We start from the raw sequence: 25,608 nt of genomic DNA, 5'->3' as shown, positions 1-25,608 counted from the left end.
GTATTCTCCATTTGCAAAATTCATTGAAAATCAGTAACTTATTTTTTTCATATTAAGAATTTATATGGTATCTTCTGTAGAGAATTTATCTGTGATTGTTTTTATCTTTGATTTTTGCAATTTGGTAAAAAACTCTGGGAGCCTTTAGATTTTAAGCGAAGTCTTAATTTTTCAAATTAGATAATACTGATTAGAAATTGGGGGGGGATAAATTTATTTGAAACTTATGGGAGAAACTCTTCAAAAGGTGTACTATACAATGCATAGCCTACCATTTTGATTTAGAAAAAAAAAAAAATGGGCGGTTTTCTAGTCGCCCTGCTTAAATGAATTCTTAATTTCACTGTCGAGTTACAACCGTGATACTCTTCCTGCTCTCTCCATTCCCACTTCGGTGTTTGACAGTAGAATGCTACTTTTACCTCACTGTAATTTTCACCAATAACAAGTTTTATTAATTCCAGGTTTTTAGTAGATTCTGGTATTCAAAGAAAGTTTACAATAACATGTTTTTTTCTTGTGCTTAATATAATTTATCCCAATTTGTGTTAAAATATGTGAAAAGTTACAAAATTATGCAGCATGCATCTGAAAACAAGCTTCTGCCGTTGACTTTGGTGGGTGTTGTTTTTAAATTTAGGCTTACCATCACGATACTTTTATAATATATTTATTTGTTAACATTATTTATTAACAAAACATCTATGTGCGGGAGAAATTTAGGTTAGTAAATAAGTTTTGATTCACATTATTTGGTAATTATTTGAAAACAATGAAAACAATGATGGTATTCAGACAAAAAAACACTCGACCATTCAGCTGTTAGGAAACTTTACTGAGCTAAAAGGGCACCCCTGTGATTCGGTGCAAATCTGCCTCATTAAAAAAAATTAGTATAATTAATTAGCACTGCTAGAGTTACAGCACACCCTTCCCCCATCTTCCACCAAAAATGAAGCTTCATATGCTGACTCCCCTACTACCACTACCTGAGCGTTCACCAGAAGGTGACCTGAGGTAGCAGCAGGCCCTATCAGAATTGAGTCATGTTCTTTTGCTTCTCTCACATCTATCCTCCTGTCACCTAGGGCTTCCTGCACTCCATTAATCTACCCCTTCTCCCATCAGCTCTTGCATTCATCACCTTCTTTAGCAGATGACCCTTTTGCATCCTTTCTACATGGACAAACCACCTCACTAGCTACTAATTCTTTTCCCACACTCCTTTCTCACTCATACTACTTTATTCCTAATCCTCTTTAGCGGAGATACACGGACCATACTCTTCAGACAATTCATCTCAAACACATTCAATTTCTGTATCTCTGTCACTTTCATTTCCCATAACTCCAATTCATACATCACATTCAATCGATGTACATCTGCTTTCACTCTAACATTTGCAGCAACAATAGAACCTAAGTACTTAAACTGATCTACTTCCTCAAATAATGCTCCATTCAACATCACGTTCAATCTAGCACCACCTTCACTTCTTGTGCATCTCATAACCTTTCTCTTACCCACATTTACTCACAACTTCCTTCTCGCACATACCCTTCCAAACTCCATCACTAATAGAAACAGCTTCTATGAGTCTGCAATCAATTCAGTAACATTCACATACAGCAACTGATTTATCTCCCACTCATGATCACTCTCGTTTATTAGTTTCAGTCCTCGACCAAGCACTCGAGCATTCACCTCTCTTACAGCTCCGTCAACAAACAAATTGAATAACCATGGTGACATCACACATCCTTGTCTCAACCCTACTCTCACTGGAAACCACTCACTAACTTCATTTGCTATCTTAACACATGCTTTACTACCTACATATAAACTCTTCATTGCTTGCAACAACCTTCCATCAATTCCATATAACTTCATCACATTCCACATTGCATTCCTATCAACTCTATCATAAGCTTCATCCAAATCCTTAAATTTGAAATATACTTCCTTACCTTTTGCTAAATGTTTCTCAAATATATGCCTAACTATAAAAATCTGATCTCTACATCCCCTATCTATTCTAGAGCCACACTGCACCTCTAAGATTACATCCTCTGTGTTATCCTTAATCCTATTAAATAACATTCTACCATACAGTTTTTCAACCACACTGAATAAACTAATACCCCTAAAATTACACCACTCATGCACATCTCCTTTACTTTAGTACAGTAGACCCCCACCATATGACATTAATCCGTTCTGGAGTTGGTATCGTATGGTGAAAATTTCGTGTGGCTGGCAATAGAATAGCTAATGCGTGCAAAACCCCAGGTAAAAACCTTGAAAATTAGTACGTAATAAAATAGTTTAGTAAGCACTGTATACATGTACTGTACAGTATATAATTAAATAACATTACATGTATAAATAAAAATTATATACTGTACTGTAAAGGAAAAATTAAATTTTATTTACCTTTGAAGTAACATGACTTGAGCTGGTATTGGGTGGAGGCAGAGGGGGGAGGAGGCCGTAGATATAAAAACGTATCAATGTTAATTATGTTATGTACACTTAATAATAAGTTTATTCTTAATATTAAACACTTAAAATTAAAAATGCTTTTTTTTTTTCTTATTTTTGTCTTTTGAAATTTTTTTATGATTTTTTTTTTTTGGAACTTGAAAAATTACTCTTTTTTTAGCATTTTTAATAGAATCAATTATCATCTTTGCTTTCTGACACTTATCTTTTGGAGAAATATCTATCCAAAGAAGCCTGTTTCTGACGACTCCTCAAAATATTTCTAAAATGACTCGTACGTTTGTCATTAACACTCTCCAGAAGACGACCTGTGTGAAGTTTTTCTGGGTGTTTTTTTTCAATGAATCTCGTAAGGTTTTCATACCAACCGATAGCTTCCCTTATTTCGGCTGATGTCGTTTCTTCAGTCCCCCCCCCCCCATCCTCGCCACCACTAGAGCTGTGCTCTTCTTGAATGATGGTCAATTGCATTGCCTCCAACTCTTTCAAGTCTTCAGTTGTAAACTCCTCCCTGTGCTCCTCGATAAGGTTATCGACGACAGCCTCATCGACAACAAGCCCCATGCACATGCCTTCTTCATATTTCTTTAATATCTCCAGCTTCGTTTCCATAGTAATCATCTTCTTAATTTTCCCTTTAACATCACTAGCAATCTTGGGACCCATGGCTAATGAATTAAAGTTGGAATTAAGCACTAAAATGCACAAAAAATACGATATCGCAAGCACTCACACGAGATCAAGTCTTTACGAAGCGCACACGAGAATCTGAACTGAACGCGCGATTAACAAAGAGAGAGACTGAGGCAGCATTGTAGGAGGGATTTCGGCCAATAGCGTATCGGCATCTTAGTGACGCCGTGATGCCGTGACGCCAACAAATAGCAGACCAGCTTCTTAGTTATGTATGCAGTGACGTATGAGCGTGGTGGTAGGAGAGTGACTCACTCAGTCATACGTGTAAAAACCGCTAAGTTTGAATTTTGGAATTCGATGCCTTAAAGTGGGGAAAATGTCGTAACGAGGGGGCGAAAAAACATCGTATTCCACACTGTAATGTGAAAAAAACGTAAGCAGGGGATGCCGTACCCCGGGGTCTACTGTATAGTGAAACAATATACTCATACACCCAGGCCACTGGCATTATGAATCAGATTTCCCGGCTCTCCAGAAACCGGGGTAAGGGCCTGCATGAGTTATGTCCCCAAGCACTTGTTACCCTCCTGTGGATGAAGTAGCTTCTGCATTCTCCATCTCTCCCATTGCTGGGACTAAGGACTCCGTTCTGAATGACAGGGAAGGCTCAGCAGTGTGGGCAGAAGAAGAAGCATCTACTCTTTTGTTCTGGTGCTAGCAGGCTTTATTGTGCTATAAGCCTTCCAAGATAATTGAGGAAGCATCTGGTGGGTAGTTGTAGCAACAACACCCTATGGGCTTATGTCTAGCTCTAGGAGCTGACGAAGTAGATGCATTTTGAGGAGACATTCTATACCGCGAAGTTGTCAGCCAATCACATTCCAAGCCAAAGAAATGGGCTAGCCGGCACACTTAGTTGCCAAGGGAAAGTTATAGGTCAATGGTCCCTATACCCTGGTGAAACGGAGAAGGTTTCTCTGGGGATCTACCTGTTCACCATACCATTAGAAAGGAAGCAACTCAAGTTTTTTTCTAATCCCCTATTATTCAAACCCAGGGTCTGTGTTTTAAGTCACCTTCAGTACCCATTGGATTACTTTTTTAATTATGCCCTTTTTCTGTTCAACCATGGTCCATTTGCCAATCTAACGAGTGGGATTATGCCGTGACTCGGTTGATTTGAGTGGCTCCCAGACAATCATGTCATGGACAAATATATTGTTTTAAACAAAGGCTAAGCAGTAAAGTAAATGCGCAGAAAGTATGGCAGATATTGCCGAGCAATCACCTTGTCTCCCTGATCCATGGGTTTTTGGGAAGCAGTTCAAGCCGCTTTCATTTGAGATAGTTATTTGATGATCCAAGCACACGTGTACTGAATCTGTTTCCATGTCAACAGTATGGTGCGGTTACATCACCTGTCACCCATAGGCGAGATAAGCCAGACCCCCCCCTCCAAGCAATGTAGGGAAAATAAGAAAGCACAGTTTGTGCAAGAACAGTAGTTGAGTGCGAGTCCTGCTGGTGAGTGGGCAACCTTCACTAGGCCCACCGGCCATGGTAAGCCTACAACAGTCAGGGTGGACGTCCAATATTTTCTTTTAATTTAAATGTCTCCCCGTCTGCTCTCCCTGGGTATTGTACCAGTTAAAAGTAAATTAGTAATTGACTGATGAAATCATTTAAGAGCCAGCGAGAACTTATAACTCTTTTGTTATGTACCCTCAAGATTTAAAGTTCGGTTTCATCTCACTTTGAAGAAGATTTCTGCTCATTGTAATTGTGAAAATTAACTTTGATAATAAATCCTTTTCGAGTTTAAAAACTCGTCTGATTCATCGCCTCTGACCATGTATTATTATGTAATTTCCCACGCCCTTATGACACATATGTTGAATGTTTTCCCATTCTGCCTTATTGAGAGCTCCCTTGGCCTTCCCTCTTCCAAGAAAGTGGGGCATTATCTATGATGGTTATCATAGAAGGAATCCTTTTTGAGTCGGATCATCTTTAGACCAGATCGCAAAGTTTAACTTCTACCTGGCTGGGAGGAACTCCTCTAAATAGTGGTCGTCAAGGCTACCACTCAATCTTGAGCATAGTCTTTTGATGGAATAGGACTGATCTCTTCTTTTCATAGGCATTGCCTATGCTTAGGGGATGCTTCTAACATTCTTGCTGTTCTTGGCACTTTGTTCAAGCTTTTGAGAAGGCCTCAGTGAAGGTGCTGATGCAAAAACTGGCTCAGCTGCCTTAATCAGTGAAGAGGTTAGGCAAGTGACAAGTTCTCTCTGCCTTAGTCTCCCACTCAAAGAGGTGTTGGAGCTCCTTGGTTTAGTGCCCAAGGCCACAGACTTCTATGTGAAATGTGCAGTGACTTGGAGAGAAGCTGCTCTGCAGTGCTGTCTGAAGAAGACCCGACACCTCATTTCTGAGTGCTGGCAACTCTTCCTTAGTATTATTATTGTTGTTATTACTAGCCAAGCTACAACCCCAGTTGGAAAAGCAAGATGCTATAAGCCCAAGGGCTCCAGTAGGGAAAAATAGCCCAGTGAGGAAAGGAAATAAGAAAATGAATAAATGATGAGAACAAGTTAACAATAAATCATTCCAAAACAGTAACAACGTCAAAGTAGATATGTCCTATATAAACCACCAACAACGTCAAAAACACATATGTCATATATAAACTACAAAAAGACTCATGTCAGCCTGGTCAACATAAAAATATTTGCTCCAACTTTGAACCACTGATTCAACTACCCGATTTGGAAGATCATTCCACAACTTGGTAACAGCTGGGATAAAACTTCTAGAATACTGTGTAGTATTGAGCCTCATGATGGGAAAGGCCTGGCTATTAGAATTAACTGCCTGCCTAGTGTTACAAACAGAATAGAATTGTCCAGGGAGATCTGAATGTAAAGGATGGTCAGAGTTATGAAAAATTTTATGCAACATGCATAATGAACTAATTGAACAACGGTGCCAAAGATTAATATCTAGATCAGGAATAAGAAATTTAATAGACCGTAAGTTTCTGTCCAACAAATTAATATGAGAATCAGCGGCTGAACACCAGACAGGAGAACAATACTCAAAACAAGGTAGAATGAAAGAATTAAAACACTTCAGAATAGATTGGTCACCGAAAATCTTAAAATACTTTCTCAATAAGCCAATTTTTTGTGTAATTGAAGAAGACACAGACCTAATGTGTTTCTCAAAAGTAAATTTGCTGTCGAGAATCACACCTAAAATTTTAAAAGTCATACAAATTTAAAGAAACATTGTCAATAGAGAGGTCCGGAGGTTCGGATGTTGAGGAGCAGAACCAAGAAAGAGCTGTCTAGAACACGATCTCTTTTTGACTTCGGGAGTTGATCCGTAATGCATATGCCTCGACTGGTGAGAGAGTCTAGGTTCCAGCTAGGACCATAATTTGTAAGTTAGGGGTTAGGCTCCGCCCTTATCTTCTAGAGGAATTTTGCAGTCGCCCAGTACGCGAAGGCTGGGGGATGTATACTCCAGACCATCTCATGGCCCTTACCTTGCAGGTGTACCCACAAGACCCTGGACACCTGGGCACTTGGTTTTGTGGTGATTGCTCAAGTAGGGTTGTAGCATCTTGTCTATGGTTACGTATAGATTCAAGTTTGGAATGAAGGCGGATTAACTGACTCTTCTCCATTTTAGCTCCCCCTATGTTAGCGACAAAGTAGTTGCAGCGTTACTCACAGGATCTGACTTGATGCTGATAAACTACACTTCTGAGCTCCCTTTTTTTGGATCCTAAAGAAGTTCTACCCCATTCTCTCCAGACAAAGGGAAGGATGGTGGAACATATGCTAACTCTTTGGTCATCATATGCAAGGTGTACTAATCCAAACTGCAGTCCCCTTCGGGGGGAAGGGATCCCTCCTTTGACCACGTTCCAATCTGTTGCACAGGCCAGGCCCTATCATTCTAGTCATGCCATTGATAGACAGATAGGAGGTTGCTGGAGCCATCATCTTTGCTTCCATATGGAACAAGGTAGATTGACACCTCTGGGGAAGAAAAATAACCTGACATTTCAGTTCTGAGGGGAGCCGACCCACCAAGCAGTGAGTCTCCCTATTTAAAGGACAATGGTTTGTATTTCCGTAAGAAATAATCACAGATTTTGGAAGTAATTTGTATTTTTCCTAGCTATACAAACCTGAGTCCTTTATATTAAACTTCCCTCCTCAACCAGCCTCTCAGTCCTGAGCCAAAAGGTCATAAGTGAAGAGACTTTGACAGGTAAGAGGGCGCGGCTCCTCGATCTCGCTCCCACCTGTCATTAACTACCTCATTAACAATTTTAATAACTATCAAGCTCATAGCACTGAAAACTATTCCATACATAAAGGACTCAGGTGTTTATAGCTTGGAAAAATACAAATTACTTAGAAAATTTGTGATTTATATGTCATCAAGAATTATTTGTAATTCTTACAATTTGCAATGGCTGAGTATAAATTTTTCTTATGCCTTGATAACCTGTTCTCTTTCCAGTTTCTCTTACTTATTTAGATGACGAAGAGAATGCTCGACAAGCATATGAACAAGCTATTGCTTTGGAGTCTCGTGATCCCAGTGTTTGTCTTAATTATGCAGTTTTTCTGCATAACCACGATGATGCTGTAAGTTTATTAATTCTCTCTTCTATTGAACTAAATTTTATGCTTTACAGGAAATTTCAGCTCACAGGTCTCATTAAACTATCTTATGCTGATAATATTTTACATGTCAAGTAAAAGCTTTTAAAACATATTCAAGTAAATTTCAGTTTTTATATGAGACATGAAATGAGGTAATCTTATCTTTAGGTTAGGGTTTCCCGTCATAATTTCTATTACTGTAATCATGTTCATACTGTGAATTCAGGTCTCAATTGTTTTCAGGTTCACCAATCTTTAGCTTGTCAGAGAGAAGATAGTCTTGCCATTCATGTGCCTTCTGGTATACAAGTGTCTCATTTACTTTCTTCACTTAGCGAATCTGCAGTGCTGTTAGCAACTCCGTTAATGTTTTTTTTTATTTTTTTTTTTTTTGTGTGCAGAAGATTGCTATCCCAGGATATTTTGCTAAGTTTCTCTTTTTATGCATTAATTATAATTTACTTCATGCATATTTTCTGTGCTAATAGTAGATGACAGAAGTGAATTCTTCATTTAGCAAGTAATATTCAGTTTCTTGTATGCTTTCTTTAACTTAGCAGGGTTATAATAACTGAATTTAGCACCTTGGCAATATTTACATTACGTATTCTAGTTTGTGACAGTTTTGTGCACACTTTTTCTTTCTTCATTTATTTAATTGCTTTGGGTGAAGGTTTAATGTCAGGTACTACAGTATTACTACGTTGCTAGAAAGTTATATTCTCACTAACCACTTTCTTTTCCCCTTTTACGTTTGGTGACAAAACATCTACAGTATATGCATATGCTGAAAGCCATCATTTCCTAATTATTTCTATGAACCTCCCCTGATGTTTATATTTCTTTCTCTCCAGAAGCTCAGTTTATCGACATATGATCCTAAGATTTAAAAAAATTCCCATTTTATATTCTTTGAATAGATACACGTCTAGTAAAGTAGTGAGACACTAGCAGTGAAGCAAATGCACTCCTGACTATAGTTATTTAAAACACAGTACTATCCCTGTGCAGTAATGCTAACAAAACAAGAGGAAGACAACTTGAAATGCAATAAAACTTATCATAATCTGGAATGGGATACATCTTACAATTACAGAGTCGACATAAAAACTGAATGACAAAAAAAGGTTCTTTGTCATTCAGTTTTTCCGTCAACTCTGTAATTGTAAGACGTATCCCGTTCCAGATTGTGATAAGTTTTATTGCATTTCAACTCCTCTTGATATGTTAGCATTGTTGCACAGGGATAGTACTTTGTTTTAAATAACTATAATGAGAAGTGCATTTGCTTCACTGTTATCTTAGAAAAAGTATGTTTAAAGTTCAAGTGCTTGAAACTTGCTTGTAGCTCATTGGGAAATATAGAAAAGGATAGGCTAGCTGTTTATAGAGAAGGTGATGACAACAGGACACATACTTAATATGTAAAGTTTTTTTGTGATGAGTTTTAAAAGCTCTAAACTTATTTAGCTTCTTGTGTTAATCTCAGAAGGCCAGCGAGTCTTAGCTTGTAGGTGGTAATTCTGACTTGCCTGCCCAGTTGCTTACCCTAACCTGACCTCTTTAGTTGGGTTAAGTCATAATAGTGTTTTATTCAGTAAGGGTTTTGAATGTTCACTGCACCTTACTGAGTCAAGATCTTCTGGGAGAGCCTCAATTTTGTTAATTACTTTATATCCTTTACTGCTAGATTCTTGTATTCCTGCATTCAAAGTTGGCAGTCTGTATCCTTATAACCTTTCTTTCACTAAAGTAACTGCTCCTAAGCAACCTCGTTTTTAAGGTATATTTGGTACTTGGTTAGAACTTTTTATCCTATCTCTTCTTCACAGACATCCCACCTCTATTAGAGTGTGGGAGTCAGCAATAAAGTATGAATATCATTGGAGGTTCATAGAAGTAAACAAAATTTTAATATTTTTTTTTATTCCTATATTCGCCTGATGTTCATATTTATGCTGCCCTCCTCCCCACTGACTGATTGGTGTCAAGAGAATACAAAATAGTTCCAACTAAATTCACTTCTTGCCATTTACCTCTAGATGTCACATTACTTACTAGAGATGTGAGCCTGTTGGAAGGAAAGAAAATTGGAAAATGTTTTGATCATGTATAGAATAAATAAAATGAAATATTAACAAGAAGAAAGAGAGAAGAAAATTCTTCACATCACCATTAACAAATCTTTGGCTCGAAACTTAATTAAGTGGAATTTGGATGTATTACTGAAGTATTTTAAAGGACCACAGTTTGAATGTCTGGATAAATTACCCTTCAAGTATTTCAAAATTAACATTTTCCTTTAGCTCTAGCAACATCAAAAAGAGTATGTGAACTTCAGGCCATTTTTTAGTAGGATTCTAATGGGAAGGATCACTGATATCACTTATTCCAAGTTTCAGAGTAAAATAATTATTTCAAAGTAAAGATTACAGCATGTCATTCCTTAATGTGAAAAGATTTTGAGAGGAGAGTGATAAAAAGTCTTTAACAATTAGATTATTGAAATAGTACTTGAAGAGGTCCAAATACTGTAGATGAAATTACCTGTTAAAAATTTATTTTAAGTGACATAAACCCACAAGACCACTGTAAGGGAGACTGGCCAGCTAATGCCATTTTTTAAGGACAGGACTTTCACGTTCATACCACTTAATAAGGTAACTTAGGACATCTCCAAACTGCATAGAATTTTTGCCTCTGACCGGTTTTATGACACAACGGGGATTTATCCTGAAAATGAATATTCTTCAAATTCTATCTCCTTCCTTAATAATTAATATTAACACCTGGGATTACTACCCTATGTGGACCTGATGTAGACCTGATGTAGACCTCCAATCAAATGAGTTTTTTTTTTTCTAAAAGACATTTCTTTTGCTAGATATGAATTTTTTCATTATGGTAAAAAAAAGAAACCCAAAAATCAAGGGAAAAATGAAGAAAAAATCTATGAAACAAAAATTAGAAAAAAGGGCAACATTTGATTGTTTTGTTATGTCTTTCTAAGTTATATACCAAATTTTCATGCTATATCTAAAACTAAGGGAGAAGATAGAATTTGAGGGTCGATAAGTGTAGTTTTGAGTTATGGGCGTTCAAAGTTTTTCTTTGTAATTTTACAAAGACAATTTTTCAATATTAATCTTACCCGATGATCATGTAGCTGTCAACTCCGTTGCCCGACAGAAATCTACGGTCGGGATACGCCAGCGATCGCTATACAGGTGGGGGTGTACACAACAGCGCCATCTGTGGTCAGGTACTCAAGTACTTCTTGTCAACAAGACCTCAATTTTTCCTCTGTCGTGCCGCCGGCAAGACCTACATGGATACGCTGTTGATTTTGGAGTCTTTTGTTCACGTTTTGGTGATGTATTTGCTCTGAAATTTAGCCTTCGCTGTACAGGAAGCTTTATCCTTAGCTTAGCAAGCTTTTGGAATTAATTTGATTCATTGGTTAACGATCTTTGCTTTATTTTGGAATTCCCCCTTGACTACCTCTAAAATTCAAGATGTCTGACCATTCCCAAGTTCCTAAATACAGGCAATGTAGTGTTAGGACTTGTAATAGGCGTCTTCCGAAGGCCTCTATAGATCCTCACACCGTATGTTCCAATTGTAGGGGAAAATCCTGTCAATTGGAAGTTCGATGTGGGGAATGTGATGGGCTTTCGGAATTCGATTTTAATGAATTCCTCAGATATACACGTAGGTTAGAGAAGGAGAGAGATAGGAGGAGTTCTTCTCGCTCTGTGGATTTTTCCTCTCCCCATGCCCCTCATCCTTTTCCTTCCCCTGTGGTGGTGACTCCCGAACCTGCTACGAGTGCTCAGCCTGCAATGGCTGATATGTTGCGTGCCATTCAGGCTCTCGGTGATAAGGTGGAGTCGTTGGTTAGTGACCGCAATCAGCTCTTGGCAGATGTCAGAGAGCTGAAAGCGAAGAGTGCAGTGGGAAGTGCTAGTGCTGTGCATAGTGTCAGTGTCAGTGTTGCGCATGAGGGTACATCTGTGCGTGCCAGTCGTCCTCCCAGTCCGGGACCTCTTGCAAGCTCCCAAGCCCAGGGGAGAAGCAATGTCGAAGGACCAAAGGGTTCGGCAGGCCTTGATCGGCGCACGGATGTATCCTCAGTGGTTGCGGACGCATCTGCTAAGGATCGTCCCTTCCACTCCCAGACGAATGAGCCCTTACATTCCTCGTCTGTGGAAGAGGTTTCCAGGAGGAAACGGTGGACCAAGGTCTCACGACCGCTCAAACGTAAGGTCCCTTCCGAGCTAGTCCAACGGCCCAGGTGTAGCCACTGGGTCAGTTCGGACTCGCCGCAGTCATCTGATGACTGCACACCTCCCAAGAGAGGTAGAGTGGTCCCTCAACAGGCCTCTGCTCCGTCTGTTGTTGCTCCAGCCACAGTAGACCCTAAGTGGTCCATGCTGCAGACTATGCAGTCTCAGCTTGCGGCTTTTATGCAGGAGTATCATGCCGAGAAGGTTAACACCTCTCCTGTTAACCTACAACCCGCAGAGGTTGTGCGCTCAGCAGATACTGCGGCTGCCTGCTCCCACACCCCACCTGTGAGAGCTCCTCCACCGATGCGCAGTCCTCACTGCCAGACGCATGTTCTTGCTGCACCATCTGCTAACATGCGTGAGCTGCCGCATCAGGAGTTGCCGGGTTCCAGCACTATGCGGCATTCTCCTCAGCCCATGCAGCATGCTCTGCAGACCTTACAGCATGCTCCGCATACCATGCAGCATGAGCCGCATACCATGCAGCATGAGCCGCATACCATGCAGCATGAGCCGCATGCCTTACCTCATGCTCTGCATACCATACCGCATGCTCCTCAGCCCACCGCAGACCCTCCCACACACCGGCCCTCTGCTTTTGTTGTTGCCAGCTCACAGTCTGTCCAGCAGAGGCATGATGATGGATCCGCAGGTACGCATGCACCCGTTCTGCAGGATTCAGCCGCTCAGCTTGCTGCTCTGCCTTTGCCCCTCACAACTCAACTTTCGGATGAGGATGTATCGGAGGATGAAGCTGCTCATCTGGATGATCCTCACTCTGATGTTGAAGGACCCAAGTCTTCGCCACCCTCCTTAGACTTTCGCAAAGTCCTTGCTTTGTTCAGAGAATTGTATCCTGAACACTTTGTGTCTGCAACCCCTCGTTCTCCGCCCTCCGAGTTTGCTATGGGCATGCAGTCTGCTGCGCCTGCCTTCACCAAGCTTGTTCTCGCCAGATCATCAAGGAGAGCTTTGAGGGTTATGGGGGACTGGTTGCATTCCAAGAAGCAACTGGGAAGGACCTCTTTTGTGTTTCCTCCTCCCAAGCTGGCTTCTAAGTCGAGCGTCTGGTATGCCACGGGAGAGGAACCTGGCTTGGGGGTTCCTGCCTCTGCCCAGGCCGACTTCTCAAGTCTGGTTGACTCTCCCCGCAGGTTGGCTATGAGACGTTCGAAGATCTGCTGGTCCTTTTCCGATCTTGATCATATGTTGAAGGGAGTCTTTCGTGCCTTCGAGATATTCAACTTCCTCGATTGGTGTTTGGGAGCCTTAAGCAGGAAGACTTCCCCTTCTGACAAGGACTCGGCCATGCTGATCATGTCCAGCATGGACAAGGCAATACGGGATGGGTCTGGTGAACTTGCGGCTTCATATGTATCAGGGGTCCTCAAGAAGAGAGAACATCTGTGCTCGTTCTTATCTGCTGGTATCACTCCTTGCCAGAAGTCAGAGTTGCTGTTTGCTCCTCTCTCCAAGTGTCTGTTTCCGGAGGAGTTGATTAAGGGGATGGCTGCCTCTCTTATCCAGAAGGATACGCATGACCTCATGGCTTCTTCTGCACGTAAGGCTAAACCCTTACCTTCCGTGCCTAGACCCTTCCGCCCTTTAGCAGCTGATACACCTGCTTCTAGGTTCATCCCGCCCTTTCGTGGCAGAACCTCCAGCAGAGGAGGTACCCGTGCAGACAGTCACCGTGGCAAGTCCAAGAAGGGTTCCAAGTCCGCAAAAGGCAAGTTTTGACTGCCTTCCTCTCCAGACAGCAGTAGGAGCCAGACTCAAGACCTTCTGGCAAGCTTGGGAGAGCAGAGGTGCAGACGCTCAGTCTGTGAAGTGGCTAAGGGAGGGATACAGAATTCCGTTCTGCCTCAATCCCCCTCTAACTACATCTCCCATCAACCTCTCTCCCAACTACAAGGAGAAGGACAAGAGGCTAGCGTTGCAACAAGAGGTGTCGCTCTTGCTACAAAAGGAAGCAGTGGTCATAGTCCGGGATCATCAATCCCCGGGCTTTTACAACCGTCTCTTCCTTGTAGCCAAGAAGACAGGAGGTTGGAGACCGGTGCTGGACGTCAGTGCTCTCAATGCTTATGTCACCAAGCAGACGTTCACGATGGAGACGACCAAGTCGGTCCTAGCAGCGGTCAGGCAGGAGGACTGGATGGTCTCGTTAGACCTGAAAGACGCATACTTTCACGTCCCCATCCATCCAGACTCCCAACCTTTCCTAAGATTCGTCTTTGGAAAGGTTGTGTACCAGTTCCAAGCCCTGTGCTTTGGCCTAAGCACGGCACCTCTTGTGTTTACGAGACTGATGAGGAATATTGCGAAATTCCTTCACTTGGCAGACATCAGAGCCTCCCTCTATTTAGACGACTGGCTTTTAAGAGCTCCCACAAGTCGTCGCTGTCTGGAGAATCTCAGATGGACTATGGATCTGACCAAGGAACTGGGCCTCCTGGTCAATTTAGAGAAGTCCCAGCTCGTCCCATCCCAGACCCTTGTTTACCTGGGTATGGAGATTCAGAGTCGAGCTTTTCGGGCTTTTCCGTCGGCCCCAAGGATCAACCAAGCCCTAGAGTGCATCCTGAGCATGCTGAGAAGGAACCGATGCTCAGTCAGGCAGTGGATGAGTCTAACAGGGACACTTTCATCGCTGGCCATGTTCATCGAGTTAGGGAGACTCCACCTCCGCCCCCTTCAGTATCATCTTGCTGCTCACTGGATAAAGGACATGACGCTAGAGACGGTCTCAGTTCCTGTTTCCGAAGAGATGAGGTCTACTCTAACGTGGTGGAAGAACAGCATTCTTCTCAAGGAAGGTCTTTCGTTAGCTGTTCAGACCCCCGACCACCGTCTCTTCTCGGACGCATCAGACTCGGGCTGGGGTGCGACATTGGACGGACAGGAATGCTCGGGAACATGGAATCAGGAGCAAAGGACACTTCACATCAATTGCAAGGAGTTGTTGGCGGTTCATCTGGCCTTAATAAACTTCAAGTCCCTCCAGCTAAACAAGGTGGTGGAGGTGAACTCCGACAACACCACAACCTTGGCTTACATCTCCAAGCAGGGGGGGACTCATTCGAGGAAGTTGTTCGAGATCGCAAGGGACCTCCTCATTTGGTCAAAAGATTGAAGGCTCACGCTGGTAACGAGGTTCATTCAGGGCGATATGAATGTCATGGCAGATCGCCTCAGCCGGAAGGGTCAGGTCATCCCCACAGAATGGACCCTTCACAAGAATGTTTGCAGCAGACTTTGGACCCTGTGGGGTCAGCCAACCATAGATCTGTTCGCTACCTCGATGACCAAGAGGCTCCCATTGTATTGTTCTCCGATTCCAGACCCAGCAGCAGTTCACGTGGATGCCTTTCTGCTGGATTGGTCCCATCTCGACCTGTATGCATTCCCGCCGTTCAAGATTGTCAACAGGGTACTTCAGAAGTTCGCCTCTCACAAAGGGACACGGCTGACGTTGGTTGCTCCCCTCTGGCCCGCGAGAGAATGGTTCACAGAGGTACTGCAATGGCTGGTCGACGTTCCCAGGACTCTCCCTCTAAGAGTGGACCTTCTGCGTCAACCTCACGTAAAGAAGGTACACCCAAACCTCCACGCTCTTCGTCTGACTGCCTTCAGACTATCGAAAGACTCTCAAGAGCTAGAGGCTTTTCGAAGGAGGCAGCCAGAGCGATTGCCAGAGCAAGGAGGACATCCACTCTCAGAGTCTATCAATCTAAATGGGAAGTCTTCCGAAGCTGGTGCAAGGCCAATGCAGTTTCCTCAACCAGTACCACTGTAACCCAGATTGCTGACTTCCTGTTACATCTAAGGAACGTTAGATCCCTATCAGCTCCTACGATCAAGGGTTACAGAAGTATGTTGGCAGCGGTTTTCCGCCACAGAGGCTTGGATCTTTCCACCAACAAAGATCTTCAGGACCTCCTTAGGTCTTTTGAGACCTCAAAGGAACGTCGGTTGTCCACTCCAGGCTGGAATCTAGACGTAGTCCTAAGGTTCCTTATGTCATCTAGATTTGAACCGCTCCAATCAGCCTCTTTTAAGGACCTCACATTAAAAACTCTTTTCCTCGTATGCCTAGCAACAGCTAAAAGAGTAAGTGAGATCCACGCCTTCAGCAGGAACATAGGTTTCACATCTGAAACGGCTACATGTTCCTTGCAGCTCGGTTTTTTGGCTAAAAACGAGCTTCCTTCACGTCCTTGGCCTAAATCGTTCGAGATCCCTAGCCTGTCCAACTTGGTGGGTAACGAACTGGAGAGAGTACTTTGCCCAGTCAGAGCTCTTAGGTACTATCTAAAAAGGTCTAAACCCTTACGAGGACAATCGGAAGCCTTATGGTGTGCTGTTAAGAAGCCTTCGCTACCAATGTCTAAGAACGCAGTTTCTTACTACATCAGGCTTCTGATTAGAGAAGCTCATTCTCATATGAAGGAAGAAGACCTTGCTTTGCTGAAGGTAAGGACACATGAAGTGAGAGCTGTGGCTACTTCAGTGGCCTTCAAACAGAACCGTTCTCTGCAGAGTGTTATGGATGCAACCTATTGGAGAAGCAAGTCAGTGTTCGCATCATTCTATCTCAAAGATGTCCAGTCTCTTTACGAGAACTGCTACACCCTGGGACCATTCGTAGCAGCGAGTGCAGTAGTAGGTGAGGGCTCAGCCACTACATTCCCATAATCCCATAACCTTTTTTAACCTTTCTCTTGAATACTTTTTATTGTTGTTTTTGGGTTGTACGGTCGGCTAAGAAGCCTTCCGCATCCTGGTTGATTTGGCGGGTGGTCAATTCTTTCTTGAGAAGCGCCTAGGTTAGAGGTTGTGATGAGGTCCTTTAGTATGGGTTGCAGCCCTTTATACTTCAGCACCTAAGAGTTGTTCAGCATCCTAAGAGGACCGCTACGCTCAGTAAGGAAGACGTACTTAATAAAGGCAGAGTAATGGTTCAAGTCGACTTCCTTACCAGGTACTTATTTATTTTATATTGTTATTATGAATAACTAATAAAATGTAATACGGGATACTTAGCTTCTTTGTTAACATGTATGCTGGTCTCCACCCACCACCCTGGGTGTGAATCAGCTACATGATCATCGGGTAAGATTAATATTGAAAAATGTTATTTTCATTAGTAAAATAAATTTTTGAATATACTTACCCGATGATCATGATTTAAAGGACCCGCCCTTCCTCCCCATAGAGAACCAGTGGACCGAGGAGAAAATTGAGGTCTTGTTGACAAGAAGTACTTGAGTACCTGACCACAGATGGCGCTGTTGTGTACACCCCCACCTGTATAGCGATCGCTGGCGTATCCCGACCGTAGATTTCTGTCGGGCAACGGAGTTGACAGCTACATGATCATCGGGTAAGTATATTCAAAAATTTATTTTACTAATGAAAATAACATATTAATAAATTATAATTATTATGAATTTTGTTAATTTTTGGGTATTATAAACCAAAACAAAGTTATTTATTATAATATAATCATAAATAAAGATCCCTTTGCTCAATATCTTGCTTCTTAGGCAAGACGTCTCGGTCGCTCCATCATCTCTCTCCTTCACTAACAATCCGCTAATTTCGCCGATATTACCCATTCCTGAACTCTTATTAAAGCAAATTTCCTTCTTCCTTATATTAGCGAGATGTAAACAGAAGTAAAAACGAGTGAATGTCAGAGGTTCAAACTCAAACGTGTGTACTCTATGAGGTTTGTGGTAGGACTGAAGGCCGAAGGGTGTAATTACTATAGTCTTGTGACTTATGGAGTCTATACAGATGCCATTGCTCACAATTTGTTTTTACATTAAAATGGATTATTTTTCAGAATTTACGATAACAGAAAAAATACTGCATTTTCTTGTAGGGAACAATGTCTTTTATTTATCAAGTTATTTTTACTAATTATGCTGTACAATAACTATGAAATCAAGAGGAATTTTGACAAAATATTTTGTATATGCATTCTCCAATGCATACGAAGCTCAGTGAATTTTTAGGGATTTTGTGATTTTATTCCTATACCCCCATATATTGGCATTCCGGCCAGGCCCCTTAAAAAATGCAATGGTTTTTTTTTTTTTTTTTTTGGGGGGGGGGCTTAAGCCATGTTGTCCTGATGGAAGGTTCCTATAAGTAGCTTCCAAGGGATATTTGAACTACAGTGATATTCCCAGAGAATTTACCTTTAGGTCTCCAGAATTCTAACTCCTGGCACGAATATCCTTAAAATTTCTCTTAAGGATATCGCATAAATCAGGGGACCTATATCTTGATTCGACACATAGCAATCTTCACCCCAAATAGCTTTTTCACCTCGAGGGGGAAGAGTGGCAAATTAGAAGGGGAGCCGTTATCAAGGTTACCCTTCCTCCCATACTACTATTGAGTATCTAGATGGCGCCATATCCAAGATGGCGGTTATTCCTATTTTTGTAGCGATTTCGCTCGGTGATGTTCCCTGTTGATCTAACGTTATTGATCGATTTTGTGAGGATTATTATGCAATCTCCAGCTTCTTTTGCCTCTGGAAAGTTGAGTATTGATTCTTTACAGTGTATATATTTTCAGTTAGCTCCTGTTTCACAATGAAATTAGAGTAATTTATTGTGCTTAGGAGCTAGGCCTGTTACCGGAGGCGCCATGGGCACTGTTGTTCGTTATGCATGTGTTATTTAGTTAGCAGAACGACTTTCCCGGTTTAAATAGCATTAATAAATTATGAAATCTATATAGGCATAATTATACTAGTAAAGATATTTACGGTATGCATAATTTTCCTTTTTGTTGATTTAGGTAACCCAGATCTTGTCTTGCCTAGGCTACCTAGCCTAGGCGATGTATACTTTCAGACATTTCCCCACTTACCCTTTTGTATCGTTTTACTTATCTCATAGAATTATATAACTCGATACTTGTCTCCTGTGGAGAATTCAGGGTAATCCCTCTTTCCCTCCGAGTGCCGCCGCAGGCGGCAACCCTTTCTGGTCTTGTCATAGAGTAGTTCACTCCGGCTGGACTAAGCTAGGGTTTTTCTGTCTCCCACCTTTGCCGGCGAGTGTCCGGCTTTGGTTTTTGACAGAATCTCAGAGTATTCAGTTTTTCTGCCGGCGGCAGGGTGAGTAGTCACTCCCCTGCCGGCTTATAGCCGCCGGCATAGGAGGCTAAGCCTCCCTAAACTGCACCTGGGGTGGTGGTATGATGCCACCACCTTCTCCCTGCGGTTTAGAAGACTAGTCCTGTGCTGGCAGACCCTAGGCTAAAGAATAGACATTCTTCTGCCTAGGATGGCGCCGGCACTGAAACGATGTTTCTCCCTTGTTGAGAGGGGGCGGCAAACCTGCCGGCCCCTCCTAACACTATTTCGGCAGACCCTAGGTTGAAGAATAGACATTCTTCTGCCGCCTAAGACGGCGCTGATACTGAAACAGAGTTTTTCCCTTGTGTAGTGGGGGCGGCAACATTGCCGCCGCCTTCTACACTTTATACAGGACCCTTTTCCCTGCCCCTCTCTTTCCTTTTAGCTATGGCCGTCATCCCGCAATCTCACCACTGGCCGGCGGGTTGTGGGGCCGGCCGGGCTCCTACATAGCAGCTGTTTAGTCACTCAGCTTTCCCTTATGGACAAGGATCCGGGGAGGTTGTGCCGGCCATGACGGCTGCCCGTGAGAGACCCTTCTGTCACCAAGGTTCTTCAGTCCTCCCTTGGACTGCCGTCCACAAGTCCTGTAACCGTTGTACTAATCTGGCCGGCGCCGACAGGTACTTACTCAGTCCGCGGCATGCCGACTGTACCAGTGCCGCCGGGTACTAACCAACCGGCCATTTGCCGGCAACGGTCCTTGTGGTTGGATGGAAACCTGAACGATGCATTCTCCCCTTCCATTTGAACCTTCTTTCTGGGGGAAGGCAGTAAGTTATATACTTACATCCTTATTTAGTGTATACATACATAGTGATAAGGCAGTCCTTCACTCAATGCTTTCTCTCTCTCTCTATCAGCTAGTATGCTGGCGGACTGTGCCGTCAGGGACTAGCTATGCCGGCTATATGCCAGCTGAACTACAGTACATGATTATACAGTAATCAGTATATTTGCAGTAGACTATATACTGCAGATAGAAAACTATTGTATATATTATACAGTAGTTAATTTCCAACATATCTTGTGTACCCTTGCCCAGTCTTTTGCTGAGACCAATCCTATGTTGAAAGAATAGTTTTCAATATTAAACTTACCCGATAATCATGTAGCTGTCAACTCCGTTGCCCGACAGAATTCTATGGAGGGATACGCCAGCTATCACAATACTAGAAGGGGGTGTACTTACCAGCGCCACCTGTGGCCAGGTACTCAATTACTTGTTGTTAACACCTCCTCAATTATTCCTCTGTCGTGCTTCCGGCTAGACGTTCTGGGATACGCTTATGGTCTTCGAGTTTATTCACGGATATTTGGTGAAGTATTCTCTCAGATTAACGGCTGTCGCTTTACTGGAATCCTTCTTATATTAGCTAGATAGCTTTTATATAATACTGATATAACGGTTAACGAATTTTGCTTGTTTTTGGATCCCCCTTTGGCTAACTCTTTGGATTACAAGATGTCTGACATTTCGCAAGCCCCCTCCCATAGACGATGTAGGTCTTGCAATAGGCGTATTCCGAAGGCCTCGGTAGATCCTCACACCGCTTGTTCTGACTGTAGGGACAGGCCCTGTCAGTTAGAAAATCGATGTGAGGAATGCGCCGGACTTTCGGAATTGGAATTTGTCCGTCTTTTAAAATATTCAACTAAGTTAGAGAGAGGTAGAGTTAGGAGGAGTTCTTCTCACTCTTCTATGTTTTCCTCACCTCATGATCCCCTACCTTTTCCTACCCCTGTAGTGGCTACCCCCGAACCTACTGTGTGCCCTCCGCCTGATATGTCAGTTGTTTTGCGTGCTATTCAGGCTTTAGGCGATAAAGTAGAATCAGTGGTAAGTGACCATAAGTCTCTGATGGCCGAAGTTAAAGAACTGAAGGTCAAGAGTGCAGTGGGTGGAGTTAGTGCCAGTGCTGTGACGAGTGCTAGTGTCGGTGCAGTGCCAAGTGCTAGTGGTGCCAGTGTGGTGCGTGAGGATTTTTCTGTGCGAGCCAGTCGTCCTCCCAGTCCGGGACCTCTTGCAAGCTCCCATGCCCAGGGGAGAAGCAATGTCGAAGGGCTTAAGGGTTCGGCAGGCCTTGTTAGGCGCACAGAACTATCATCGGTGGTTGCGGGCGTGTCTTCCAAAGACCGTCACTCCCACCTGCAGACGATTGAGCCCATCTTTTTCTCGTCCGCTGATCAACTGTCAGGGAAGAAACGTTGGTCTCAGGTCTCGAGACCGCTTAAACGTAGAGTCCAGTCCGCGAGTGCTCAGCCAGGTTGCAGTCATTGGCTCAGCTCTGACTCGCCTCAGTCATCTGTCGACTGTACTCCGCCCAAGAGGAGTAAGGTTCTGCCACAACAGAGCTCGACTGTTAAGGCTTTACCTCAGTCTGCTATCGTTTCTGCCGATCCCAAGTGGACCCTGCTTCAGTCCATGCAAGCTCAGCTTTCGGACTTGATGCGTGAGTGTCGCGCTGAGAGTGTTGCACCTCCGCCTCCGCCTACACTCCCTCAGCCTGTTCTCGCTCCGCCTGTGCTCGCCCCGCCTGCGCTTGCTCCGCCTGGTCGCAGCACCATCTGCCAGGCGTACGATGTTGAGCCACTTTCGGAGTTCGCTGTTCCCAGTGGTGTTCAGCCTCAGCCTTCTTTAAGGCAACCTTTGCTTTGGGATCAGGAGAGTTATTCCACTCTTCCTCCGCCTCCCCTTGCTGCTCCACCAGTGGTGCAACTCTCGGTTGGGGTACAACAACCTCTCCCTTCCGTGAGTCAGTCTGCTCAGCCATCGCTGCAGCGAGCTCAACCCTCCTCAAGGCAAGCTCCTCAACACCCTGGACTTGCGCCTCAGGAGCCTCAGCTTGCGAGAACTTTACCTTGTTCTGCGCAGCCTCAACCTCATCATGCTCCGCTCATCTCACAGGAACAGGAACGGGCTACTCCGCCTCCGTCCTCCGCTCAGCAAGTGCAATCCTTGGGTTCAACCTCTCTTGCTAGGAGTCAACCTCCTTCACCCATGCGCCTGCCTTCTGCTTCGTCTGTTGTTCAGCCTTTGCAGTCTGAGCCTCAGGTTTTCCCTCAACAGTTACTGGAAGAGGAAACCACTGTTATTGTTCCTACCCGTTCTGACTCTGCGGTTCAGCATTCTTGTCCGATCTCTTCGCTACACTCTGCTGATGAGGTGTCGGATGATGAGGAGGCACACCTTGATCCCTCATCAGACGTGGACGAATCTAAGCTTTCTCCACAGTCTATTGATTTTCGTAAGGTCTTGGCTCTACTCAGGGAGATTTACCCAGACCACTTTGTCTCTGCTATTCCCCGCTCTCCACCATCTGAGTTTTCGCTGGGCGTACAACAAGCTAAGTCCTCCTATACTAAGCTTGTCCTAGCTAGATCCTCCAAGAGGGCTTTAAGGATCTTAGGGGAGTGGCTGCAGTCTAAACAACACCTTGGCAAGACTTCCTTCATGTTCCCTCCAACGAAGCTCACTTCGAAAGCGAGCGTTTGGTATGCCACAGGGGAAGCACCAGGCTTGGGAGTACCTGCCTCTGCCCAGGCTGACTTCTCAAGTCAGGTGGACTCGCCTCGGAGAACTGCTATGAGACGCTCGAAGGTTTGTTGGACCTTCTCAGACCTGGATCATTTACTGAAAGGGATGTTCAGAGCATTTGAAATGTTCAACTTTCTCGACTGGTGCCTGGGGGCCCTCAGCAAGAAAACCTCTCCTGCGGACAAAGATTCTGCCATGCTATTAATGTCCTGCATGGATAAGGCCATCAGAGATGGATCGGGCGAGCTAGCGTCGTTGTTTGTATCAGGGGTGTTGAAGAAAAGGGAACAACTGTGTACCTTCCTTTCCGCCAGTATTACACCTTGCCAACGGTCACAACTCCTTTTTGCTCCGCTCTCGAAGTTCCTCTTTCCCGAAGAGCTAGTTAAGGACTTGTCTGCTGCCCTGATACAAAAGGACACGCACGATCTTGTAGCCTCATCGGCTCGTAAGTCTAAGGTTGCCACCTCAGTCCCCAAGACTTATCGCTCCCCAGTAGCTGATACCCCGGCTACGAGGTTCATACCACCCTTTCGTGGTAGAGCCCCCAGCCGAGGAAGCTCCCGTCCAGACTCTCACAGGAGCAAGTCTAGGAAAGGATCCAGGACATCTAAGGGAAAGAACTGACTCTCCGTTTCTCCAGACAACAGTAGGAGCCAGACTCAAGATCTTCTGGCGAGCCTGGGAGAAGAGAGGTGCAGACGCACAGTCTGTCAGTTGGCTGAGGAACGGTTACAGGATTCCATTCTGCCTCAAACCACCTCTGACCACATCGCCCATCAACCTCTCTCCCAACTACAAAGAAGAGGACAAGAGGCTAGCATTGCAACAGGAGGTGTCGCTACTTGTGCAGAAGAAGGCAGTGGTTATAGTCCGGGACCATCAATCCCCGGGCTTCTACAACCGTCTCTTTCTTGTGGCCAAGAAGACAGGAGGTTGGAGACCGGTGCTGGACGTCAGCTCTCTCAACGAGTATGTCACCAAGCAGACGTTCACGATGGAGACGACCAAGTCGGTCTTAGCAGCGGTCAGACAGGAGGACTGGATGGTCTCGTTGGACTTGAAAGATGCATACTTTCACGTTCCCATTCATCCAGACTCCCAACCTTTCCTGAGATTCGTTTTCGGAAAGGTTGTCTATCAGTTCCAAGCCCTGTGTTTTGGCCTAAGCACAGCTCCTATGGTCTTTACTCATCTGATGAGGAATGTAGCGAAATTCCTACACTTGTCGAACATCAGAGCCTCCCTCTACCTAGACGACTGGCTGTTGAGAGCCTCCACGAGTCGTCGTTGTCTGGAGAACCTCAATTGGACTTTAGACTTAATCAGAGACCTAGGTCTATTAGTCAATATAGAGAAATCTCAACTCATTCCCTCCCAATCCATTGTGTACCTGGGAATGGAGATTCGGAGTCAGGATTTTCGGGCTTTTCCATCGGCCCCCAGGATAAGCCAAGCCCTAGAGTGCATCATGAGCATGCTGAAGAGGAGCAATTGCTCAGTGAGACAGTGGATGAGTCTCACAGGGACCCTCTCATCACTGGCCCTGTTTGTCGAGCTAGGAAGACTCCACCTCCGCCCTCTTCAATTCCATCTTGCTGCTCATTGGGACAAGGGCTCGACTCTAGAAGCAGTCTCTATCCCTATCAACCAAGAGATGAAGACCACTCTCCTGTGGTGGAAGCACAATCTCCTTCTCAAGGAGGGTCTATCATTGGCCATCCAGACCCCCAATCTTCATCTCTTCTCAGATGCATCGGACTCGGGCTGGGGTGCGACCTTGGACGGACGGGAATGCTCGGGAGTATGGAACAAGGAACAAGGATTACTCCACATCAACTGCAAGGAACTGCTAGCAGTTCATCTAGCCCTGTTGAACTTCAAGTCCCTCCTGCTAGGCAAAGTGGTGGAGGTGAATTCAGACAACACCACAGCCTTGGCTTACATCTCCAAGCAAGGAGGGACCCATTCGAGGAGCCTTTACGAGATCGCAAGGGACCTCCTCATTTGGTCAAGAGGTCTAAACCTCACTCTGGTCACGAGGTTCATCCAGGGCGATATGAATGTTTCAGCGGATCGCCTAAGCAGAAGGAATCAGGTCATTCCCACGGAATGGACCCTCCACAAGAGTGTGTGCAACAGACTTTGGACCTTGTGGGGTCAACCTACCATAGATCTGTTTGCCACCTCCATAACCAAGAGACTTCCGCTTTATTGTTCCCCTGTTCCAGACCCTGCAGCGGTTCATGTGGATGCTTTTCTTCTGAACTGGTCCCATCTCGACCTGTACGCATTCCCTCCGTTCAAGATAATAAACAAAGTTCTGCAGAAATTCGTCTCGCACGAAGGGACACGGCTGACGCTGGTTGCTCCCCTTTGGCCTGCAAGAGAATGGTACACAGAGGTACTTCAATGGCTAGTCGACTTCCCCAGGACTCTACCTCTAAGAGTGGACCTTCTACGTCAACCTCACGTAGACAGGTTGCACCCAAACCTCCACGCTCTTCGGCTGACTGCCTTCAGACTGTCGAAAGATTCGCTAGAGCTAGAGGCTTTTCGAAGGAGGCAGCCAGTGCGATTGCCAGAGCTAGAAGAGTTTCCACTCTTAGAGTCTACCAGTCTAAGTGGGAGGTCTTCCGAAGCTGGTGTAGAGCCAATTCAATATCCTCTACCAATACCTCTGTGATCCAAATAGCTGACTTCCTTCTACATCTTAGGAATGAGAGATCCCTTTCAGCACCTACGATTAAAGGATATAGGAGCATGTTGGCCTCAGTTCTCCGCCACAGAGGTTTG

The 25,608-nt window shown here is 44.2% G+C and overlaps 1 protein-coding gene across 4 annotated transcripts in view; it reads left to right on the top strand.

The window, feature by feature from the left end:
- The window catches only part of BBS4 (Bardet-Biedl syndrome 4), a 224,305-nt gene that overhangs the window by 151,472 nt on the left and 47,225 nt on the right, over positions 1–25,608 (top strand). For all 4 annotated transcript variants that reach the window (XM_068375477.1, XM_068375480.1, XM_068375478.1 and 1 more), the window contains one exon: positions 7,678–7,805. In XM_068375477.1, the coding sequence (XP_068231578.1) occupies positions 7,678–7,805 (128 nt within the window). The remainder of the gene's footprint in view (positions 1–7,677; positions 7,806–25,608) is intronic.

This window comes from Palaemon carinicauda, chromosome 6 (assembly GCF_036898095.1).
Source record: "Palaemon carinicauda isolate YSFRI2023 chromosome 6, ASM3689809v2, whole genome shotgun sequence".
Taxonomy (NCBI): Eukaryota; Metazoa; Arthropoda; class Malacostraca; order Decapoda; family Palaemonidae; genus Palaemon; species Palaemon carinicauda.
Note: the sequence above shows the minus strand (reverse complement) of the source record. Positions and strands in the feature narration are given on the sequence as shown.